This window comes from Lithobates pipiens, unplaced genomic scaffold, assembly GCF_037356315.1.
Source record: "Lithobates pipiens isolate NorthernLeopardFrog02 unplaced genomic scaffold, aLitPip1_a1.2 Scaffold_8, whole genome shotgun sequence".
Taxonomy (NCBI): Eukaryota; Metazoa; Chordata; class Amphibia; order Anura; family Ranidae; genus Lithobates; species Lithobates pipiens.
Genome location: NW_027507903.1, coordinates 531486057 through 531506901, shown reverse-complemented (window position 1 = coordinate 531506901; position 20845 = coordinate 531486057). Strand labels below are relative to the sequence as shown.

The following is a 20845-nucleotide window of genomic DNA, read 5'->3' as shown; positions in this document are numbered from 1 at the left end:
TTCACTCAGTGCAGTGGGGATTTCTGTGGGGGTCCTCTCAAGGTTTGGATTTAGCTCTTGGTTTATGACTTGGCTGCGAATGCTCTACACCAACCTGAGAGCCAGGGTCCGCACTTATGGTAGCCTTTCAGACACATTCCCTTTGGGGTGAGGAACACACCAGGGATGCCCTCTATCACCGGGGCTGTTTGTCCTGGCGGTGGAACCCTTGGCCATTGCTTTGAGGGCTGAGACTGGGGGTGAAAAGCATGGTGGAGGAGAAGGTGTCCCTATATTTGGACCACACCCTGCTCTTCCTTGCGGATGCATCGCGGTCACTGGGGAAGGCATTGGACTTATTCGAAAGGTTTGGCCGATTCTCTGGAATTCGCATAAACTGGGGCAAGTCGGACCTGTTCACACTAAACCCCTCCGTCCCAAGACTAGATACAGGTATCCCCCTCTAGTAGGTTGAGGAATTCACCTACTTTGGTATTAAGATCAGTGGCACAACAGGGGAATTTATAGAGAAGAACATGCATGCAACCCCTCTTATCCCAACTCACTCACTGGGGCAGAGTTCATCTTAAAATGATATTCCTGCATTTTTTCCGTAACACCCCGTCGCATACCTAGAGCCGCCTTCAGGCGCCTGGAGGAAATACTGACATGATTTATTTGGGCTGGGAGGCCACCCAGAGTGCCAAAGCGTATACTATACCTCCACTTATCGGGAGGAGGATTGGTGCTACCCAACTTCCTCTTATGCTACTGGGCGGTCATCCTTGTCACAGTGCGATGGTGGTTCGCCCAACCCAAACAGAATCCGGCGGCAAGACTGGAGGCTGCTATTCTGGGGTCCTATGTGCCATTGAGTAACCTGTTTTTTAGGGGGAAAAAGCTCCCCACTCCTGGGTGCCCCCATGAAGACAACAATCCGGGTCTGGCAAGATGCCAGGGCGGTATATAGCAAACCGAACCCTTGTGTTCCCACACACTCCACTCTGGGGGAACCCTTGACTACCTCACCTATACGACATCCTGTATCCCTCTCTTTTGGCCAGATGGGGGATTAACACTTTAAATCATATCATACTGCATATCTACCTTCATTCCTTTTATGATGGCGGCTAAAGACAGATTCATCCAACTTGAGTTCATACACAGGGCATACTACACCCCGCATAGACCCCTATTGCCCTATATGTAAGAATGTTTGGACATTCTGGCATATGGTCTGGTCCCACCCCAAGCTCCGGACTTACTGGGAGGAGGTGGCTGGGATGTTGAGTGACCTGAGCGGGGCATGGATACCAGCGGAGCCTATGGTGCTCTTGCTGAGCTATATCTGTAGGAGGTTGAGGGGGATAGATATAACAAACTATGCATTACCTTCTCCCTGTTTTATGCCGGAAGGGAGATAATGCTGCACTGGAAGTCAGCCAACCCACCCACGAATCCTGGAAAAAGGCGGTCGACTCAGTACTACCCATGTACAAACTTAAGAGAGCAGGTAATGCCTGGGTATATTTGACAAAGTGTGGTTAGCATGGATAGATGCCTGTGGTTGAGGGGACATGGAAGGGTGAATCCATCTGCCTGAGCATCTACGTCCCCTGTGTACTACGGCTGGGTGAGCGGACCAGTGGTCCATGTGATTCTGCTCTAATTCTGTCAATACCATGCCTGTTCTGATTTGAACCTCAGCTGCCTATTTTCCAGGACTGTACCTTCAGTATTTAATTATTTGCTCTTATTAATGACTGATCACCTGGACTGTTCACTGATCAGAGGCTATATGCCACCTATATAGGACTTAACAGTTATTACAAATATCTTCAAGCTAATCAGTGGTACATTATTCCAGGGACCTCAAGTGTACAGATAATTTTATCATTACCCTGTGTATCCCCCAGTTGGGGTGCTTCTTGAGCACTAATAACTGCTGAGCACACTGATTATATTAATGGTGATGCTCACTGGGATCCGTGAGCTAATCATTAGTAATTATCTGCACTTTATTAGGGAGCTCTATATTGAGTATCTGATGTACATATGTGCTATATGTGACGTAGTTGTTTTTATTTAGACAACATTGTCTTCATTTTTTAATTACCCTGGGTATTTGTGATGGGTTTCTACTGTTTTGTAATTTGTGCAATAGTGTTTTTTTCCAAGCAGCCTGGTCCACCCATAGCTCTTTTTAGAGGATCTTCTTTTCCTCTGCTTTTTTTCTTGAATCCTATGGTGTAGCTTACGGAGACCACACTAAATTTTGGTGAGTCTGCAAACTAAGAGATGCTGCACCAGTAGGTGCACATTTAATATGGTGCAGCGGTTACTCAATAGTGCGTCGTTGATCTCCATCCCCCCTTTTTTACCTTTAGGAATGGTCCCTGCATCCCAATGTTTTTCTCTGCCAATGGTAGAGCACTCCGGATCCCAATCTTTGTATCCAGGAACAATTGAACAGTTCCTGAGTTTCTTGCCAAGTCAAAGGATCCCTGTGCAGAAGCGGTGGATGCTATGTTGGTCGCTTGGGGCATGTACTCCCTGATTTATGCCGTTCACCCTCTAAAACTTCTCCCCTGGTTGCTACCAAGGATCCAACAAGAAGGCATTCTGGTGGCTCCAGACTGGCCACGCAAGGCTTGGTTCACCGATCACATTCAGCTGGTTGCAGATGCTCCATGGCGCCTTCTACTCTACCCGGACTTTCTTAAGGCCCAATTTTTCTCCCTGCTTCACGGTCGCTGGCTTTAACGGCATGGCTGGTGAAACTCAGGTACTGAAGCACAAGGACCTTTCTCAGGCTGTCATATATACCTTGCTTCGTGCTCAGAAGTCCACTTCCTGGTGTACATACAATCACACCTAGAGGGCCTATTTCGCTTAGTGTGAGTTTTTGGGAGTGCATCCCTGCAAATTCTCCATTGCTCACGTTCTTGCCTTCCTTCACAAAGGAGTGGCGTGTTCCTTGGCCCTCAGTACTGTGGAGGGCCAGGTATTGGCCTTGGCCGTTCTGTTTTAGCAGCCCTTGGCTTCTAATTTCCTCATTCAGACCTTCATTCAAGAGGTTACCAGGCTCTCCCCCCCCCCCCCCCCCTTTTTTAGACCACTTTTATCTTGGATATTCTCCTCTTGTGTTTGTCTCAGAAATTGGCCTTTCTGGTTGTCATCACATCTGCATGTGTCCAAGCTTTTTTCTCTGTCTTGTTAGCAGCCATTTTTAGTGTTGCACAAGGATGAAGTGGTTCTTCTCGCTTGCCTTTTCTTCTTGCTGAAAGTGATGTTGGCTTTCCACTTAAATTAGTTGAATTGTTTTTCCATTGCCATCCCTCTGTCCTCTCCCTTCTCTACATCAAAGCAATGAAGGCCACTTCTTTGAGATGTTAAGACCGTTGGGGTCTACCTTTCCACTATGACCCCTATTCAAGAATCTTAATCTTTATTCATTTTCTTGGATGGTCCTAAGAAAAGACAAGGACCTGTTTGTCTTCTACCTTTTCTAGGTGCATTAAACTCTTGTCCGGGCTTTCCTGCTTTTCTGCATTCTAATTCGGTTGTGCAAGTTTGCAGGGCAGCTACTTGGTTGTCTGTCCACACTTTCACCAAGTTCTACAAGGTTGATTTAGCTGCCTCTGCCAATTTCCAGCAGTTTGAGTTCTGCCAGGATGTGCAGAGACATCCCATCCGTCATGACGAATGGCTGTGTACTTCAGTGAACAGAAGAGAAAACTGGATTTTTGTACTCTCCATAAAATCCTTCTCTGAGTTCATTGAAACAGTACCTGCCCACTCTTCTTTGGCTGTCTTGGTGTATATGTCCTATACTGCTGGCTACTAACTGGTCTTGCTGCAAATGGGGGGTTTGACCACCTTCAGAGGGCTTGCCCCCTGTTTGTGCTTCTACTTTAGTTACACTTGGCATCTTGCGCCTGCAGGTGGCGACATGAAATCCCAGCCATCATGAAGAATGACAGTGTCCTTCAATGAACTCAGACAAAGGGATTTTTTATGGCGAGTACAGAAATCCCCCCCAAAAAAATCATCCTTGGGGGAGGAGGGGACATTGGGAGCTGCACCCAAGGTTTTTTTTACCTTAGAATAGAATGCATTAGGGTTTAAAACCTTCTACCTTTAGAACCACTTTAAGTGTTATTTTCTGAGATGTACTGTGCAGTGTTTTCATCAAAAAATAATTAAATAAAAATCTTGTGTGTGTATATATGTTAAGTTTTAAACACACCATATGCATAGTAAGTATAAATAACTGATTTATTTTTATTTTTTTCTGTTTTAGTCTTTAACACCATATATAACAGTGATGACAATGTGTTTGTGGGAGCACCTACTGGCAGTGGAAAGACTATATGTGCTGAATTCGCCATCCTTCGAATGCTGCTGCAGAACTCAGAAGGGCGCTGTGTATATATCACTCCTATGGAGGCTCTGGCTGAGCAGGTATTTTCTGTTTTAAGATAACATAACGTTCCAATGTTTTGTCCATCCCACCTACTGAAACACTTCATTAATTTTACAACTGTCATCCCAGTTGTAATCCAGGTTCAAGAGGAAACAGGAGGGTTAAAGCAACCCTGTTGGGTTTAAAAAGTCCTGAAGGAAGGTTTCCCCAATAAAGAGAGTATTATACTCTCCTCTCCAGACATACCTCTATTCTCCTACCCCTCCCCTTGGTTCTAGACCTGCAGCTACCTTCAATCTTGAGTGCTGAAAAACATTTGGAGGTGTCAGATGCCTGTGTCTCCACAGTGCACTGTGGTTCCTTTCTCCAACCTCTGTCAATGCTAATGCCTGCATTCTCATAAAGATGGATGGAACCATGGTGAAGAACAGGCATTCAGAACTCCTGGAAGTGTTGGATGCTGAAGACCGAAAGATTATGCATTCCCTAACCCTCCTGGGAGAAATGAAGAGGTCCTGGTCACCAGATGGATTTGTGTAATATCTCTTCTATGTCGGTGACCTGTCAGTAAGATTTAGTGCAGACTGCTGTTAAACCAATAGAATAATTGTATTTGTTATCAAAAATAGTACCATCTAAAATGATGATGTTGCAAGTACAGCCACTCAAGTGGGTAACATAAAAAACACTCAGCAATGCATGGGAAGCATGCTGACATGCATTGCTGAGTGTTTTTTTATGTTCCCCACCTGAGTGGCTGTACTTGCAGCATCATTATTTTAGATGGTACTATTTTTGGTACCCAATAAAATTATTCTATTAGTTTAACTAATAGCAGCCAGCACTCTCACTTTTGTAGCCTTTCCTTCCTGTTTCCCCCCTCCAGGGAAAATTATATATATTTTTTTTCTATGTATGCTTTGAGGCTTTAGTGACATGGACATACTGCTTTGATTTATGCCTTGTTTATGCTTTTGTTCTATATGCACTCTCTCTGGGCTAAAATCATCTATAAATGAGCTAGTGAATGATTGATTGTTTGCTAGCATGTCAACAAAAAACTTCAGTTCTTGGTGCAATTCTTTTTGCTCTAATCCAATGTTGTGCTCACGGATGATTCTAAATTGTTACAATATATATCTGAAACCCTGACCGTTCAGTTATACAAATCTCATGCTGATTTTTGTAATTGAGAGCTCAAGCTGTGCCCCATGACTATCTTGGTCAGTGAGGTGGCCAATGATAAGGCATGGGTGGGGTGAATGTTGAGATATGCATCCCTTCTACCAGTATGCCAGTGGAATTGTTCACATGTAGTGCTGAGCCTCTATAAAAGAACTGAAATCCAATGAATGAAAAGGGCAGGACAAGTAAAGGAAAGAGCTAGGTGATGCTGGATGTTCTCTAGCCAGAAAATGAGGTGGGCTCTCTGACTTACTGCAGCTTCTAAGGCGCACACACTGAGAAACGAAGTGTGCAGTTAAATGAGCGTAGGCAATTCCAGTACAGGAAAGGAGCCTGTACAACTGTACAAAGCTGAAGGAAAGGCTGGAGTTCAGCTTTAGTTTGTATTACTTTGTTTCCTCTTCCATCACCCACCCATCTTCCCCAAAATTGTGAGCTATTGTCATGCTGACCTTTTTTGTTCCAACTCTTCATAAAATCCGCCTCCATATAACTACTTGAAACTTTTCTTCTAAGTAATGAAAGCAGTTTTTGTTGTGCTCAGGTGTTATGATTTTACAGTTGTCGTGCAGCTTTTCTGAGCACACTTAGTAATTGTCAGCACATTTGAACATAAAGTTCTTTCTGCTCTCCCACTCCAATCCCCAGCAAAGATTTATCTTCAAAATATCAGACATGTTAATCAGCCTAATCCTCTGCCTTCCTTTTCATAAAATGTCTGATGTTTTAAGGACACTGAAATTCTTACTTAGTTGCACACTGTAATTACACTATTTTTCCCTAGCTCTGATTTGTATTTAAGTTGTTCTGGGGAGGCTGAACACACTTAATATATGTCTTCCACCCACGCACACACTCAAACTGCTGCATTATCCTATTACTACTTTTGTGCATTCATTAGTTGTAAGTGTCAGCTGTTAGATGTGATTCATTTATGGAAATGTATGCAAATAACACATCTTTCAGCCCATTTTTCTATCTGTCTGTGACTGATGCATATACAATCAAGAACTTCTAAAGCGGACCATACACATTGTTTATGTTGACAAATGAAGGTCAATTCAGGCATAATTTTATGATGATCAGCATATTCACGGACTGCACCGATTTTTGCATGATATAGTTGATGCTTAAGTGGTTTGAAATGACCAGTTCCCCCAAAACCACTCTTGGCGAATGCTTGTGATTTGGTGTGTTTTATTTTTTTTTATTTTTTTTTTTTTTTAGTCATTGGAACAGTCCTACAATTTGTCATGGTGCCATGAAACTTGATTGAACAGATTAAGCCATACAAATTTATTTGCAAATCTGTTACCCAAATTGAAATTTGTCTATTTGTTTTTACAGTCATTTTAGTGTCTGACACCCATATTCATGTGGAGAAGAAAATCGTTGTCATGGCCTCATAGAATTGGAATAATAAAGTCAATAAGATATAGGGAGATCACAAAATGTCCCCACCACTCAAATCTTTAAATAAACACAAACATAAATAAATTTAGTTAACATACACTTTTTTTTGTCAATGTTAATCTCTGTTATGGTCATTGATGGAAACAGCATATTCTTGACTGTAGGCTTATGTCGCCACCTACAGGAGTAGGAAGCTAGGCAGAAAAAAAAACACAGGACCGCCTATGGGAAGACGGTCCAAGTTGCTAGTCGATCCCCTCTGCCATAGGCCACTCAGTTTTTTTTTTTTTTAATGCCTAGTAAGGAGTTGAGGATGTAGTTCTCTATTGAAACCTGTGTTTCCATGTTTTTTTTTCTTTTGTTTTTTTTTTCTTTTTTTTTTTACCCTTTTTTGCTGGGATATTTTGGTGCAGAGATCTTCAATCAACAGCCATTCTGGATGTAGTCCATTAGCTCAGGGATGATCTGCTCGCAGTAGGAGGCCAACCGGATAACTTAACATGGCAATCCCCCACAGCCTCAGAAGGCCAGGACCGGAGCCAGAACCATGCTAATCATCCAGGGAGCGGAGTCCAGACCAAAAAGGGAGGTCTGTCGCACCCTGGAAAAAGCAGATGCAGCACTGCCCCCCAAAGAGCCTGCAGACATGACGGAAGTGATGAATAAAAGGAAAGAACTTGTTCATATGGGAGAAAATCTATTTTACAGCCTGATGAAATCAGCTTGTGGACCCAATGATCAGACAGCAGATGACAAACCTATCCATAAGGCAATGAAGATGACGTCCCACCCGGCACAAGTGGGGGCAAGCAGACCAAGGAGGACCTGTCTGTGGGCTAAGCAGACACGAGAAGCCAGGAATGCCTTATTCCACTGGAATCTTGATGTCAACACGTCCTGTGTTGGGACTGGTGGCCCAACACAGGAGGCTCTCAACTGTTGCTTGTTCTTTCTTTGGTTACCCACAATGAGGCACTACTTTGAGATGTCCCCATGGTCAAGAATAAGGAAGAGCTGTGTTTGTCACACCTAAGAGAAAATAGGATTTTTTTTATTTTTTTGTTACTCACTGTAGAATCCTTTTCTCTTGAGAAACCTTTCTTGAACACGGCACCCACCCCCTCTCTTGGTTCTTTTCTACTTGTACTGATTTGTAACAAAACCCTATGGCAGTTGAGGGGGTTTACTAAGAGGTAGGATTGACCATAGGTGGTGCTATGTCCTTTTTTTTTTTTTCTGCTTAGTGTCCTAATCCTGTAGGTGGAGCTATATAACCCTATGGTCAAGCATAAGCAAGAGCTGAGTCCATCAATGAACTCTGAGAAAGGTATTTTACAGGAAGTAACACAAAAAAAATCCCTTTATTTCCAAATTCCTTAGCTCTTTCCACCCTATGGCGGGAAGACCGCTCTGTCATTTTAAACATGGATATAATCTTTGTCCAACATCTCAAAATCTTAGCAAACGGTACTTTTTTTTTTTTCTCCCAAAATCTTGTAGATTAACTATGAGAGCTCCCTAGAAGGCAGTGGTGACATAACCAGTGCCTCCTAGCTGCTTCCTGGGAAGGCTATTTTAGCAGTGCCTTAGGAGGAGCAGTGATGTATAAAATAGTTTTTATAAATTGATATACTGCAATAGGAGATTCATTTGTTTAATGCTGAGAATGCAGATGTGCTTTGTTTTTATTTTTCTGGGGTGGGAGATTTGCTTTAACTCAGTTCTTTAGATTTGACAGTGGTAGATGTAAAACACACATACACCTTTCTAATAGACTCTCTTGCCTTTTGTGCTGATGTAGGTGTTCATGAACTGGTTTGAGAAGTTCCAGGACAGGCTGTATAAGAAGGTCGTTCTGCTGACTGGTGAGACCAGCACAGACTTGAAATTATTGGGAAAAGGTAACATCATTATCAGCACTCCAGAGAAGTGGGACATCCTTTCCAGAAGATGGAAACAAAGAAAGAATGTGCAAAATGTTAGCTTGTTTATCGTGGACGAGACCCATCTCATTGGTGGAGCCAACGGGGTGAGGTTTTTTTTTTTTTGTTTGTTTTCTATTTTTTTTATTTTTTTAAGTCTGCTAGCCTTTCAGATTTGCTTTAGTTCATATCTGACAATTTCTACTTTCTACTTTTTCATTTATTTCATTGTTTTCTATGTATATACTATGTTTTCAGAGTATGTTAAACATGTTTTGTTACAGGCTATTATATTTATTAGTTGTGCTCTCCTCCTATCCATAGCCTGTACTGGAGGTCATCTGTTCCCGTATGCGCTATATCTCCTCTCAAATCGAAAGGCCAATCCGCATTGTGGCTCTCAGCTCCTCCTTGTCCAATGCTAAAGATGTGGCTCACTGGCTGGGATGCAGCGCCACAGCAACATTCAACTTCCATCCCAACGTGAGACCTGTCCCATTAGAATTGCACATACAGGTAAGATTCATTCATGCTTATCTTAATTAAATCATTTAAGCACAGGGCAGCTGTAGGTTCCTGAGTTAACTGTTTTGCTCACTTGGAAATATGCTTCATCATAAAAAGTTGTGAAAATCATATTTTCTGTATGTGCATTTTAACTTTAGAACCATTTAAACTTTTAAAACACATGGTTTTTCATTAGTTGTGAAAGATGGCATTTACAATCAAAATACAAACTTAGATTTGATGTGTATGGAAGTCCTCAGTCCTGCCTAACAGTTGAATAATTGAAGTGGGCCATTCAGAAGATCCTGATGGGATAGTAATAAGGGAGGCGGTGTTGATGATTGGCTTATGTTTTAATACGGTCACCCGAAACTTCCTTTGTTGCCTAGTGAGTTTCTAACCTGAATCAGGCATACAACTGGTGAACTTTAGGGGCACCTGATATGCTCATACTTTTTCTAGGCCAGTGGCTCACCAGGTAATGGAAGAGTCTGCACTTTCAAATTCAAGACCGTAAGGCAGGTTCCATAATTCTGTCCTGACAGGTTCTTTTTGTAACTTGTGATAGTAAAAAGGTGCTTACTGATGCTTATGGACTTATGCTGACCTCCTACTTTTTGTATTTTCTTGTTTTGTCATTTGTTTAATTAAATACATTTTATTTTAGGGATTTAACATCAGTCACACGCAGACAAGATTGCTGTCCATGGCAAAGCCTGTGTACCATGCCATTGTGAAACATTCACCAAAGAAACCCATCATTGTTTTTGTTCCATCGAGAAAACAGACCCGGCTCACAGCTATTGACATAATAAATACATGTTCCTCTGATGTGCAGCGACAAAGGTATGGGATGGGGAGGGCAAGGTATAAAAAATAAAATAAAAAATAAATTATATATCTATGTATGTAGTATTCACCTCAATACTGGACACTTTCAACCCCTTCCTGCCCAGGCCAATTGTCAGCTTTGTGCCATTGCAGTTTGAAGGACAACTGCGTACTCATGCAACACTGTACCAATATGAGATTTTTAGAATTTTTTTTGAGACAAATAGGGCTTTCTTTTGGTGTTGTTTAAAGCGGGAGTCCGCCGGGACTCCGCGTTTTTTTTTTTTTTTTTTTTTTAAAGCCAGCAGCTACAAATACTGCAGCTGCTGACTTTTAAAATAGTGACTCTTACCTGTCCAGCGCGCCCGCGATGTCGGCACCCAAAGCCGATCTCTAGATCTGTACTCGGGTGCTGCCGCCGCCATCTTGGGTATGGGAATCAGGAAATGGAGCCTTTCGGCTTCATTTCCCGGTTCCCTACTGCACATGCGCGAGTAGCGCTGCGCAATAAGGACGGTCCCCGCTGCCTCTGGGATCTGTGTGTTTCCCAGCAGGCAGCGGGGCACTTGCGGAAGGGGGTGGGCACTTGCGGAAAGGGGCGTAATCTACGCCCCTTTCCGCAGAGAGCTATCCCGGAAGTGGGTGCAGTTACCTGAATTATCCAGGTAACTGCACCCCCCTCCCCCCTGAAAGGTGCCAATTGTGGCGCCGGAGGGGGGGAGGATTCCGATGAGCGGAAGGTCCATTTTAGGGTGGACCTCCGCTTTAATCACCACGGCGCTTTTTATTTTTTGTGCTATGAAGTAAAAAGACCTATTTATTTTTTTATTTTTTTCTTTGGTATAAAATTTTGCGAATAAGGAATTTTTCTTCATAAATTTTGACCAAATATATACAGCTACATTTCTTTGGTAAAAATAACCCATATCAGTTTTTATTATTTGGTTTGTGTGAAAGTTGGTCTACAAGCTATGGTGCCAATCATTGAAAGTTGATCACACCCGATGGCACTGACTGACATTTGAGGCCCTAACATGCCAGGACAGTACCAATATCCCCCAAATTACCCCTTTTTTAGAAAGTAGATTGTCCTAGGTATTTGGTAAGAAGCAAGGCGGGTTTTTTTAAGTTGTTTAAACACAATCTTTTGAAAAATGAAGAAATGTAAAAATGTTTTTTTCTGTTTTTTTTGTTTTTTTTTTCCCCCATACAGTGTTATATTTAGTTATTCCTCACACATGGCATAGGCATACTTTCAACTACACCCCATAACGCATTCTGCTGCTACTCCTGATTGTGGCAATTCCACATGTGTGAGACGTTTTTAACAGCTTAGCAACATAGAGAGGTGCAACATCCAATGAGTTGCTTCATGCATTATCCACTTTAAGTCCAGTCTTTCTTTTTTTGTTTACAAGTAAAAATCTATATTTTTTTCTAAAAAATGACTTTGAACCCCCAAACATTATATATTTTTTGTAACCGAGGTCCTTGAGAAACAAAAAGGTGGGTTTTGCAAATTTTTATATCACATGGTATTGGCACAGCATTTTTTTTCTAAAGTAATTTTACACACTAAGTACAATTTAATGTATTTCAATGCACACAAACAATGATACCCAATTTTCTGGTAAAATATGGTATGGCGCTGGGTAAATGGATACCAAACATATCGCACTTTAAAATTGTGTGAACTTGTGAAATGGTGCCAAACTTCGTGATTTAAAAATCCATAGGCAACTCTTTATAAGCCTTTATTGGTTACCAGTTTAGAGTTAGAGGAGATCTGGTGCTAAAATTAGAGTGGTATGGTGCGATCACCGTTTATATATGCGTACGGGACCAACGTGTAAGTTCGCCTTTGGACTGGGGTTCTTTAAATTTTATTAATTTGTGGAAAACGGGTACACTGACAGATGATTTTGTGCATGTGTACACTGTGACAGATGTTTGTCCACCGGGCCAGTCAGTATTGCAGATGTTTTGTGCACTGGTATAATGTTCATGGGACACTTGGGCAGGGACAGTGGTGCTTGTTGGACTGTGTGGGGATGGTTGCAGTCATCTGTGATCTTTGTGTAACTGAACACTAAAATCATCAGTTACACAGAGACTTCACATACTGCAGCATCCCAGCCCCCCCCTTCCTATCCCCCGCTGAGGGCTTTCACCAAGCTTAGAAGGGAGAGCTGACATAGACGTGTCTTTTTACAGTGTGAAGGCTGTGATTGGACACAGCCATCTTGTGATTGGGAGGGCCAATCACAGTGCCCATGTCCCGATCTGTAATTAGCTGTGTCCTAAGGACACCAGTTTGCTGGGGACTGCTGCAGCTGGTTGGGTCGGCTGCCCTCCCTCTCTTCTGTGACAAATGAATCTGGAAGCAACAAGGTTTCTTGGTTTGATCCACCTGCCTTGGAGTACAGATGAGAGATCAGGGGTCTAATAGTCCCCTGATCTTTCAATAAAGAGTACCTGTCAATGCCCGAGTTCATCCCTTGTGATACTAATACAGTTGAATGGGGGAAAAAAAGTGTAAACAGTGTAAATAAAATAAACCAAAAAATCTTACAGCACCAATGTAAGTGTACAAGTACTTGTCCCGCACAAGTAAGTAAAAAGTGATTGCACCAAACGTGAATTATCACCGCGAACATCAGAGCAAAAATTCTAGTAAGAGCTCATGTTTAACTCTAAACTGGTAAACCTGTAAAGACTTTTAAAGCGTCACCTTTAGGTAGTCGTTTGTCACTATTTTACAGGAGTGCGATATTTTAAGTCTTGACATGTCTGGTATCGGTTTACTTGCCACAACGTTGTTTCATAATTTGCCAAAAAAATGGTGTACTATATTGTCTTTGAATTTCATTGGAATTGGAGTATCTTTTTCATGAAAATTTGTGTTAAACTGGTGTGCAAATATTGTATGACATAAAAACTTGTAACGGCCATCATTTTATTATCCAGGACATAGGCTTTCAGAAAATATCTAATGTTTGGGGGTTATAAGTAACTGTCAGAAAAAAAAAATGCTAATTTTAACATGTGTGTGAAAAATGTCGAAAAATTGCTCTGGGCAAGCAAGCGGTAAATTGTATCTCCGTCTCCTGTAAAAAGCACAAGTTAATGGGACTCCTCCATACAGGTTCCTGTATTGCACAGAGAAGGATCTGGCTCCATACCTTGACAAGCTAAGCGATAACACTTTGAAAGAGACGCTTTTGAATGGTGTGGGTTATTTGCACGAAGGTCTCTCATCTTTGGAGAGGCGAATTGTCGAGCAGCTCTTTAACTCGGGTAAGCGCCAACTGACTTTTCCTTCTGTCTATCATACGTTCCCTATCTGTATTCTGTTGTTTGAAGGGGACACAAACGTGGGGAAAGAGGTTCAAGAAAGTAAAATTCATAATGTGGTACTAAGCAGAGAAGTGATAATTGCCATATTTCATTCACATAAATCGTATATATCATGTCACTGTAAAAAAAAAATATATCTAAGTACCTTCTACCTGTAATGCTGTTGTGTGGCCACATATTTCCCTGTTTTTTGGCATCTGCAGGGAACCATCTTTAGGAGAAGCTTCTTGGAGAGAGTGCATACATCAGCAGAGCATGTCTTGCACAGCTCTAATTGGTGCTGTGCTGGTTACATGACTTAAAAAAAAAATGTTTCAGAAGAGCAAATTAAATTCTATATATCATAAAACTGTTTCACGGTTCCCTGTAATTCTTTATTGCACATCAAATATGTATTTTTGGTGCATTAATATGGTGTAGGCATAGTCAAAGTTGATTGAAACTAGCTTTCATTTTGTTGCGTTGGCAAGGCTTTTTTTTTTTTTTTTACATTTATTGCTAGTAGCAATTTTATTTGACATATTTAGTATTGGTATATAATAAAACGAAGCCTTTTTTTTGTGTTTCTTAGTGACTCTAATCAATTGGCATACTAAATCTAACCCTAATAGAGTTTAGAAATAGGAGGACGGGCAGGGGAGGGGACTGTCATTTACCATTGTGTATACACCCACATGTGTGACTCTCTAGTCTTGTCTTGTCTTGTCTTGTCTTGTCATGCCATGTCACGTGGGCTGACTAAATAAGAAAAAGCAAAAAAGGGAACTGAAAATGGAACATGCTCAGTAGATGACAACAGCTGATCAACATTCAGTCTCATACTGCAATGGGGACACGATCAACCAGATGTATTTCACTCTACAGAAAACAAATGTTTTAGTGACTTGAGGTGTTTGCACTCTTTTTTACGTAGCCTGTAATGAGATTTTTATAGTCTAGGGCAGAGATATGCAATTAGCGGACCTCCAGCTGTTGCAAAACTACAAGTCCCATCATGCCTCTGCCTCTGGGTGTCATGCTTGTGGCTGTCAGAATCTTGCTATGCCTCATGGGAATTGTAGTTTTGCAACAGCTGGAGGTCTGCTAATTGCATATCCCTGGTCTAGGTTAAATGACACTTTAATTTAAAAATCCAGCAGTAATGTACTGTAGAGTGAGGAAATAAGTGTAGGAAAGCAGCAAATTTCCTGTAAATCCTGATGATTTGGGATCTGTTCTCTGTCTTCTGACATTTTAGCAAATAAATTCTTTAGTGGTACCTAGTATGAGCTGTGTACAGTGCAGTACCCTTAGTGGAAGATATTCCATTTTTTCTGTTATACTGTTTTTTTTCTGTGGCTTCTCAGTCGCCACCTCAGCAAATCAGAGGAAGCCTTGTATTCATTGATTCCTATGAATCCCGAGACGCACTCAGCCCGACTTGAATTTAGTCTGGCAGCAGACAGTAACTATAAAGTAAAAGTAAACCTGTAATTGGGCTTTATTGTACTTTATCCCAGAGCATTAATTGTAGAATTTTGACATTACTGAGTGTATGCATAATCAAAACCTGGGGATGGATTGGAACTCCCATCCAGTATTGCTGTCTGTGTCCCTGCTGGATAGATTCACCCTCTCTACTTGTCCTGGAGACTATCACTGGGATAGAAATCCAAAATGTTAGTTGTCACCAGAATGGTGGGTAAGGCCAAATCTTTTCCGTGGGAACACCTATTCGGTGCAACTAAGAGGGGATTTCCTCACTTTGTAGAGCTTTCCTCCTTTATTTATTTTTTTTGTCCTGGACAGGATTTGAAGGGAAATCTCCCCAACGTGAAATGCAAGAAATAATATACAAATGGTTTTTAAACCTTTTTTTTAATTAAAATCCCAAAGGTTTTGTCTATACATATGCTTTACATTACTTTATCATCATCAGCTGTCACTTCTTTAATGAAACCCTAATGTTTGTTCTCCGTTTTTTTTTTTTTTTTTTTTTTTTTTTTATCAGGGGCAGTACAGGTAATTGTAGCTTCTCGCAGTCTTTGCTGGGGCCTCAACATTGCCGCTCACCTGGTCATCATCATGGACAGTCAGTACTATAACGGGAAGATTCATGCGTATGTATCTATAATATTTTATTAGTTAGGGAAGTTTCCTCTATCATCTGCTCATCTCATTGCTGAATTTTTCTTCTGCAGTTATGTAGACTACCCCATCTATGATGTTCTTCAGATGGTAGGGTACGCTAATAGGCCCTTGCAGGATGATGAAGGGCGATGTGTCATCATGTGTCAAGGGTCAAAGAAGGTGAGGTTTTGTTTTAACCTATCCCTAAACATTTTATAATGTAGTGTTAGATCATGGTGTTAATAGCAGTGTTGTAAAGAAAGCAGTGCTAAGCTACTCGCTGATCTGCTTGCAATGAGTGGGATATCTGTCTTTTGTCAATGTTCTGTATTGCTATTCATGTTAGATATGAAGTCGTGTAAAAAAGTATTGATGATCTGCAAGGTTTTTAAAGTCATACTAGCAAATCAGAATTCACCTTTCTCTTATCTGCTGTTAGTTTTTTTATTTTATTTTTTATTTTTTTGCACTTCCTATTTTTGGATCATCTATGTCAGAAGCTTAGTTTTTGCCTTGTTTTCAGCCAGTGTTTTATACATGTCTTAGTTGCATTTTCTTACTGTTTCATATAAATGTTTTCCAGGATTTCTTTAAGAAGTTTCTGTATGAGCCTCTGCCTGTAGAATCTCACTTGGATCACTGCTTACATGACCACTTCAATGCAGAAATTGTCACCAAAACCGTAGAAAACAAACAAGACGCTGTGGATTATCTGACCTGGACATTCTTGTACAGAAGAATGACACAAAACCCAAACTACTACAATCTGCAGGGTGAGAACCGAGATTAGATTTAGTGATTTACTCTTACAATCCTCCTGTATGCCTCATTATTCTTAACTTTTTCCGGCATACAATTATCAATCTATACTGATCAGCCATAACATTGACTGCCCACCATCACCTGTTGTAGCGTGGACTCCACTAGACCTCTGAAGATGTGGTGTAGTAACTGTCGCCAAGTCGTCAGTAGTGGATACAAAGCCCTGTAAATTGCGAGATGGGGCCTCCATGGATTGGTCTTGTTTATCACATCCCCCAGATGCTTAACTGGCTTGAGATCTGGAGGATGTGGAGGCCAAGTCAACCCCTGAATGAATGAATGAATGAAATACTTATATAGCGCACAATGCGAACTGAATCGCCTCTAGGCTCATATTCCTCTAACTATTCTTGAATCCATCAGAGCTGGCCACCTTCTTCCTTTGCTTCATGGTCCAGTTCAGACGCTCACAATGCCCATTGTAGGCACTTTTGGCTGTGGACACAGGTCAGCATATGGGCACTCTTACCGGTCTGCAGCTACGCAGCCCCTATACAAACTGCAACTCACTGTTTTCTGACACCTTTTAGTTTGACTGCAGTTTGAGCTACAGTAACTCTTCTAATGGATTGGATTACACAGGCCAGCCTTGGCTCACCTTTTGCTATGCAGTGTGCCCCCGCTGCACATGACATGTTGCTTGTTTGCAGGTTCTCTTTCCTTAGACCACTTTTGGTAGGTCCTGACCACTGCAGACTGGGAACAATCCCACAAGAGCTCTATCCCAGTCATCTAGCCATTGCAATTTGGCCCTTGTCAAATCCTTACACTTGCCTGTTTTTCTGCTTTCAACACATCAACTTCAGGGACAACATGTAATCTTGCTTAAATGAATCCCACCCATTTTCAGTGCATGATGCTGTGCATGATAGGCAATTGGCTTCTAACTTCAGCTTATTCAATTAAAGGATAACTTCACCTTTTATAACATGTTACATCCAAGGTTGTAACATGTTCTGAAAGGATCGGCCCCTAATCCTAATGGAAAACTCTGTGGAAGTTTGATTCTTTCTGTCAGAGTGTATCGGCTTGCCCGTATGAGGTATGAGCAAGCGGATACACTGACAGATTTGTAGGAGTCCTGCATGGCATCAGCAGTCTGCTGATCGCTAGTACAATGCTTTCCAGACTCCTACAACAACAAATAATGCACATTTCTTTACCTGCAAAAAAGTGAAAGCTGATTGGTTTCTGTGCAGAGCTGCACTAAATTCTGCACTCTCCAGTTTTACTAAATCAACCTCATGGTGCCTACTTTTAACAGTAAATGTTCACCACCGGCACTTTACAACAGATTACACATCCATGTAAATTACTCTTCTCTCCATCAAATGTTGGTACCTATGCTTTGTTCCAGTAATATTGTAAATGTCTTGAATAGCTAAAAATGGTGTATGTATTGTATCTTGCAGTATATGTCTGCTGTGATGTCACGGTCATACCGGGTCTAAGATTAAATGCTCCTGTATAGTGTCAGCTGTAAGCATACACCATTTTTAGTGTAAGTCATTGGCTGTAGTGTGTATGGGCACAAATCAGTTTTTCTTACTCCACAGTGAGTTGAAAGAGATCTGGTCCTGTGTATACGTCTTCTACGCTGACTGTGCTAGCAGAGGGTTAGCTGGACAAGTTTCTTGGCCATTGCCACAATATGTATCTTTGTTTTTTAAATCCCATACTGCATGGGAGTAGCTAATTAGAACATAATAATTTTATAGTGCTCAGTGAAAAAAATTTACTTATATTCAGCATAAGTATGTCAGCAATATTCTTCTAGGGTATTACAGGAGCGTGTGAAAGGACCCCACTGCTCCCAAGATAAAAATAAGCCATCTTTTGCCTTTATCATTGCATGTCTATTCAGGGTCTCCCCAGTCCCAACTGGAAAGTAAGAAATTAAGCCACACACCAGGAAGTATTGGCTAATGGAAGTTCATTTCAACAAGTGATCTATATATAAACTAGATAATTTAAGTGATTTGGTTCACTTCATAACTATGGCCAAGCCCCTTATGGGATAGAGCTTGTCAGAGGAAGGAGCTAGATTGGAGCTAGGTTTACTGTCACAATAAACTGCCATGAACAAGTATTTATAGGTGTATGGCTGAATTTCTTCATTCTCAAATGTATATTGAAAATACTCGTCGATATTCTTTAACAGTTCTTTTTTTCATAAGTGCCAAATACTTTTACCTTCTTTTATATTTGATTCTAAAATCTTTTAATTTTTAATGTCAGAGTTATTATGTCAGTCTATAACCTGATCTTTGAACATGCCATTTTCAGGTGTTTCCCATAGACATCTGTCAGATCATTTGTCAGAACTGGTGGAACAAACTCTCAGTGACCTAGAACAATCCAAGTGTATTAGCATTGAAGATGAAATGGATGTGGCTCCGCTTAATCTGGGCATGATTGCAGCCTATTATTACATTAACTACACCACAATTGGTAAGCAACTGTCCTTTTCTCTTTCAATATAATTTTTTTTTTAGCATAATTGCCTAATGAGATCAAAGTAAATTTGCCAATAGTTGACTGTTGCAGGCTGATGGAAGGTGAAATTTGGTTGCTTCGGCTAACCTTATCCAGTTGCTGACACCACTGTATTAGTCAATCCTTTGTGTTCTCTTCCCTCATTCCTCATTTTTATTTAATACTCAGAGCTCTTCAGCATGTCTTTGAATGCCAAGACGAAGGTACGAGGATTGATCGAGATCATTTCAAATGCTGCAGAATATGAAAGTATACCCATTCGTCACCGGGAGGATAACTTGCTGCGCCAGGTAGGAAGTCACGTGTAATAATGTGGCGTTGAAATTTGTTGCCTCATATGTAGTGATGTTGTGACCTTTTTAGTTTTAAGTGTTTTTAAACAAAAATTATCTGTCTTTGCCTACAGCAGGCAGTAGTCAGATTCTCCCTTTCACTGTCTGATACTCCCATAGTAGAAGAAAGAAAGAATTCAGTCTGTTATGGACAAATGCCCGACCAATCCACTTTAACCATATTTCCAGGTTATAAGCGTGCAAATTTTACAAAAGGGGGGTGTGAGTTGATCAAAAATGTCCTTTAAGCACTTGCCGCCCACCATATAGTAAAATGACGGCGGCAAAGTGGTTTCAATGTCCTGACCGGATTTCATATGACGTTGCTAGAATATCAAGCCACTGCGTGTTGATCGTTGTTCTGGTTTGTCCGTCTGACACACTGCAACACCGATCTAGGTAAAGAATCTGATGGAGACTCTACCATGTGATCAGCCATGTCCAATCACGGCTGATTACAGTGTAAATGGGAAACGCCATTGATCGGCTTTTCCTCACTCGCGTCTGTCAGATGCGAGTAGAGGAGAGCCAATCGGCTGCTCCTGTGACAGGGAGGGTCTGTGTTGATTATCAGTGCAGCCCCCCCCCCCTAGGATGTCCACACTGGACCACCAGGGATATCACCACCAGGTATGCCACCCTAGACCACCAGGGATACCAATCAGTGCCCACAATGGGCATCACTGATTGGCAGGCATTGTTTGGCACTGATTGGCATCCATCCTTACCTTCAATCAGTGCCCATCTGTGCCACCTTGTCAGTGCAGCCCCATCAGTGAAGGAGAAAACGTACTTATTTACGAAGTTTTGTAACGGAAACAAAAAATTATTTTTTTCTAATTTTTCTGTCTTTTTTTTTGTTTGTTAGAAAATAAAAATTCCAGAGGTGATTAAATACCACCAAAAGAAAGCTATTTGTGGGAACAAAATGATAAAAATTTTAGTTTGGTTACAGCGAAGCATGACCGCCCAATTGTCGTTCAAAGTGCGACGGTGCTGAAAGCTCAAAATTGGTCTGGGCAGGAGGGTGTATAAGTGGCATTTTTTGAAGTGGTTAAAAAGATATTAAGATGGTTTTGAATTGAATTGTATTTACTGCCCCCCCTTTTTTTATTATTATTATTTTGATTGCTGAATCTAGGAAACATTTGTACTTGAAAGCTGTTTGAAAAGCGCCATACTGCCTAGTGTATAGAAGCCATTCTATGTAGGGAGCTGGGCACCTATGTAACTGCTCAGTGACCCTAAGCTGAACTAAATTCCTGACTATACTTGCCTCCACCTTCCAGCGATGTTGCGATTACATCCCTTGCTGGCTGCTGTCATCTTCTCCTGTGTGCCAGTTTATTGGCCTCTTGATTAGCTGGTTGAGGAGGTGAAGTCATCGTGTGCATAGGAATTGGTCATTCTGGCTCAGCCAAAGTGTGTGGGGAATGCACAGCTCCGTGAACATTTAATAGAAAACT

The 20845-nt window shown here is 41.3% G+C and overlaps 1 protein-coding gene across 1 annotated transcript in view; it reads left to right on the top strand.

Annotated features, from left to right (window-relative positions):
- Positions 1–20845, top strand: part of SNRNP200 (small nuclear ribonucleoprotein U5 subunit 200) — a 67998-nt gene that overhangs the window by 39967 nt on the left and 7186 nt on the right. The window contains exons 30-39 of the mRNA XM_077469531.1: positions 4283–4443; positions 8805–9032; positions 9250–9441; positions 10100–10278; positions 13409–13560; positions 15611–15719; positions 15801–15909; positions 16313–16502; positions 18838–19002; positions 19216–19337. Of these exons, the coding sequence (XP_077325657.1) occupies positions 4283–4443; positions 8805–9032; positions 9250–9441; positions 10100–10278; positions 13409–13560; positions 15611–15719; positions 15801–15909; positions 16313–16502; positions 18838–19002; positions 19216–19337 (1607 nt within the window). The remainder of the gene's footprint in view (positions 1–4282; positions 4444–8804; positions 9033–9249; positions 9442–10099; positions 10279–13408; positions 13561–15610; positions 15720–15800; positions 15910–16312; positions 16503–18837; positions 19003–19215; positions 19338–20845) is intronic.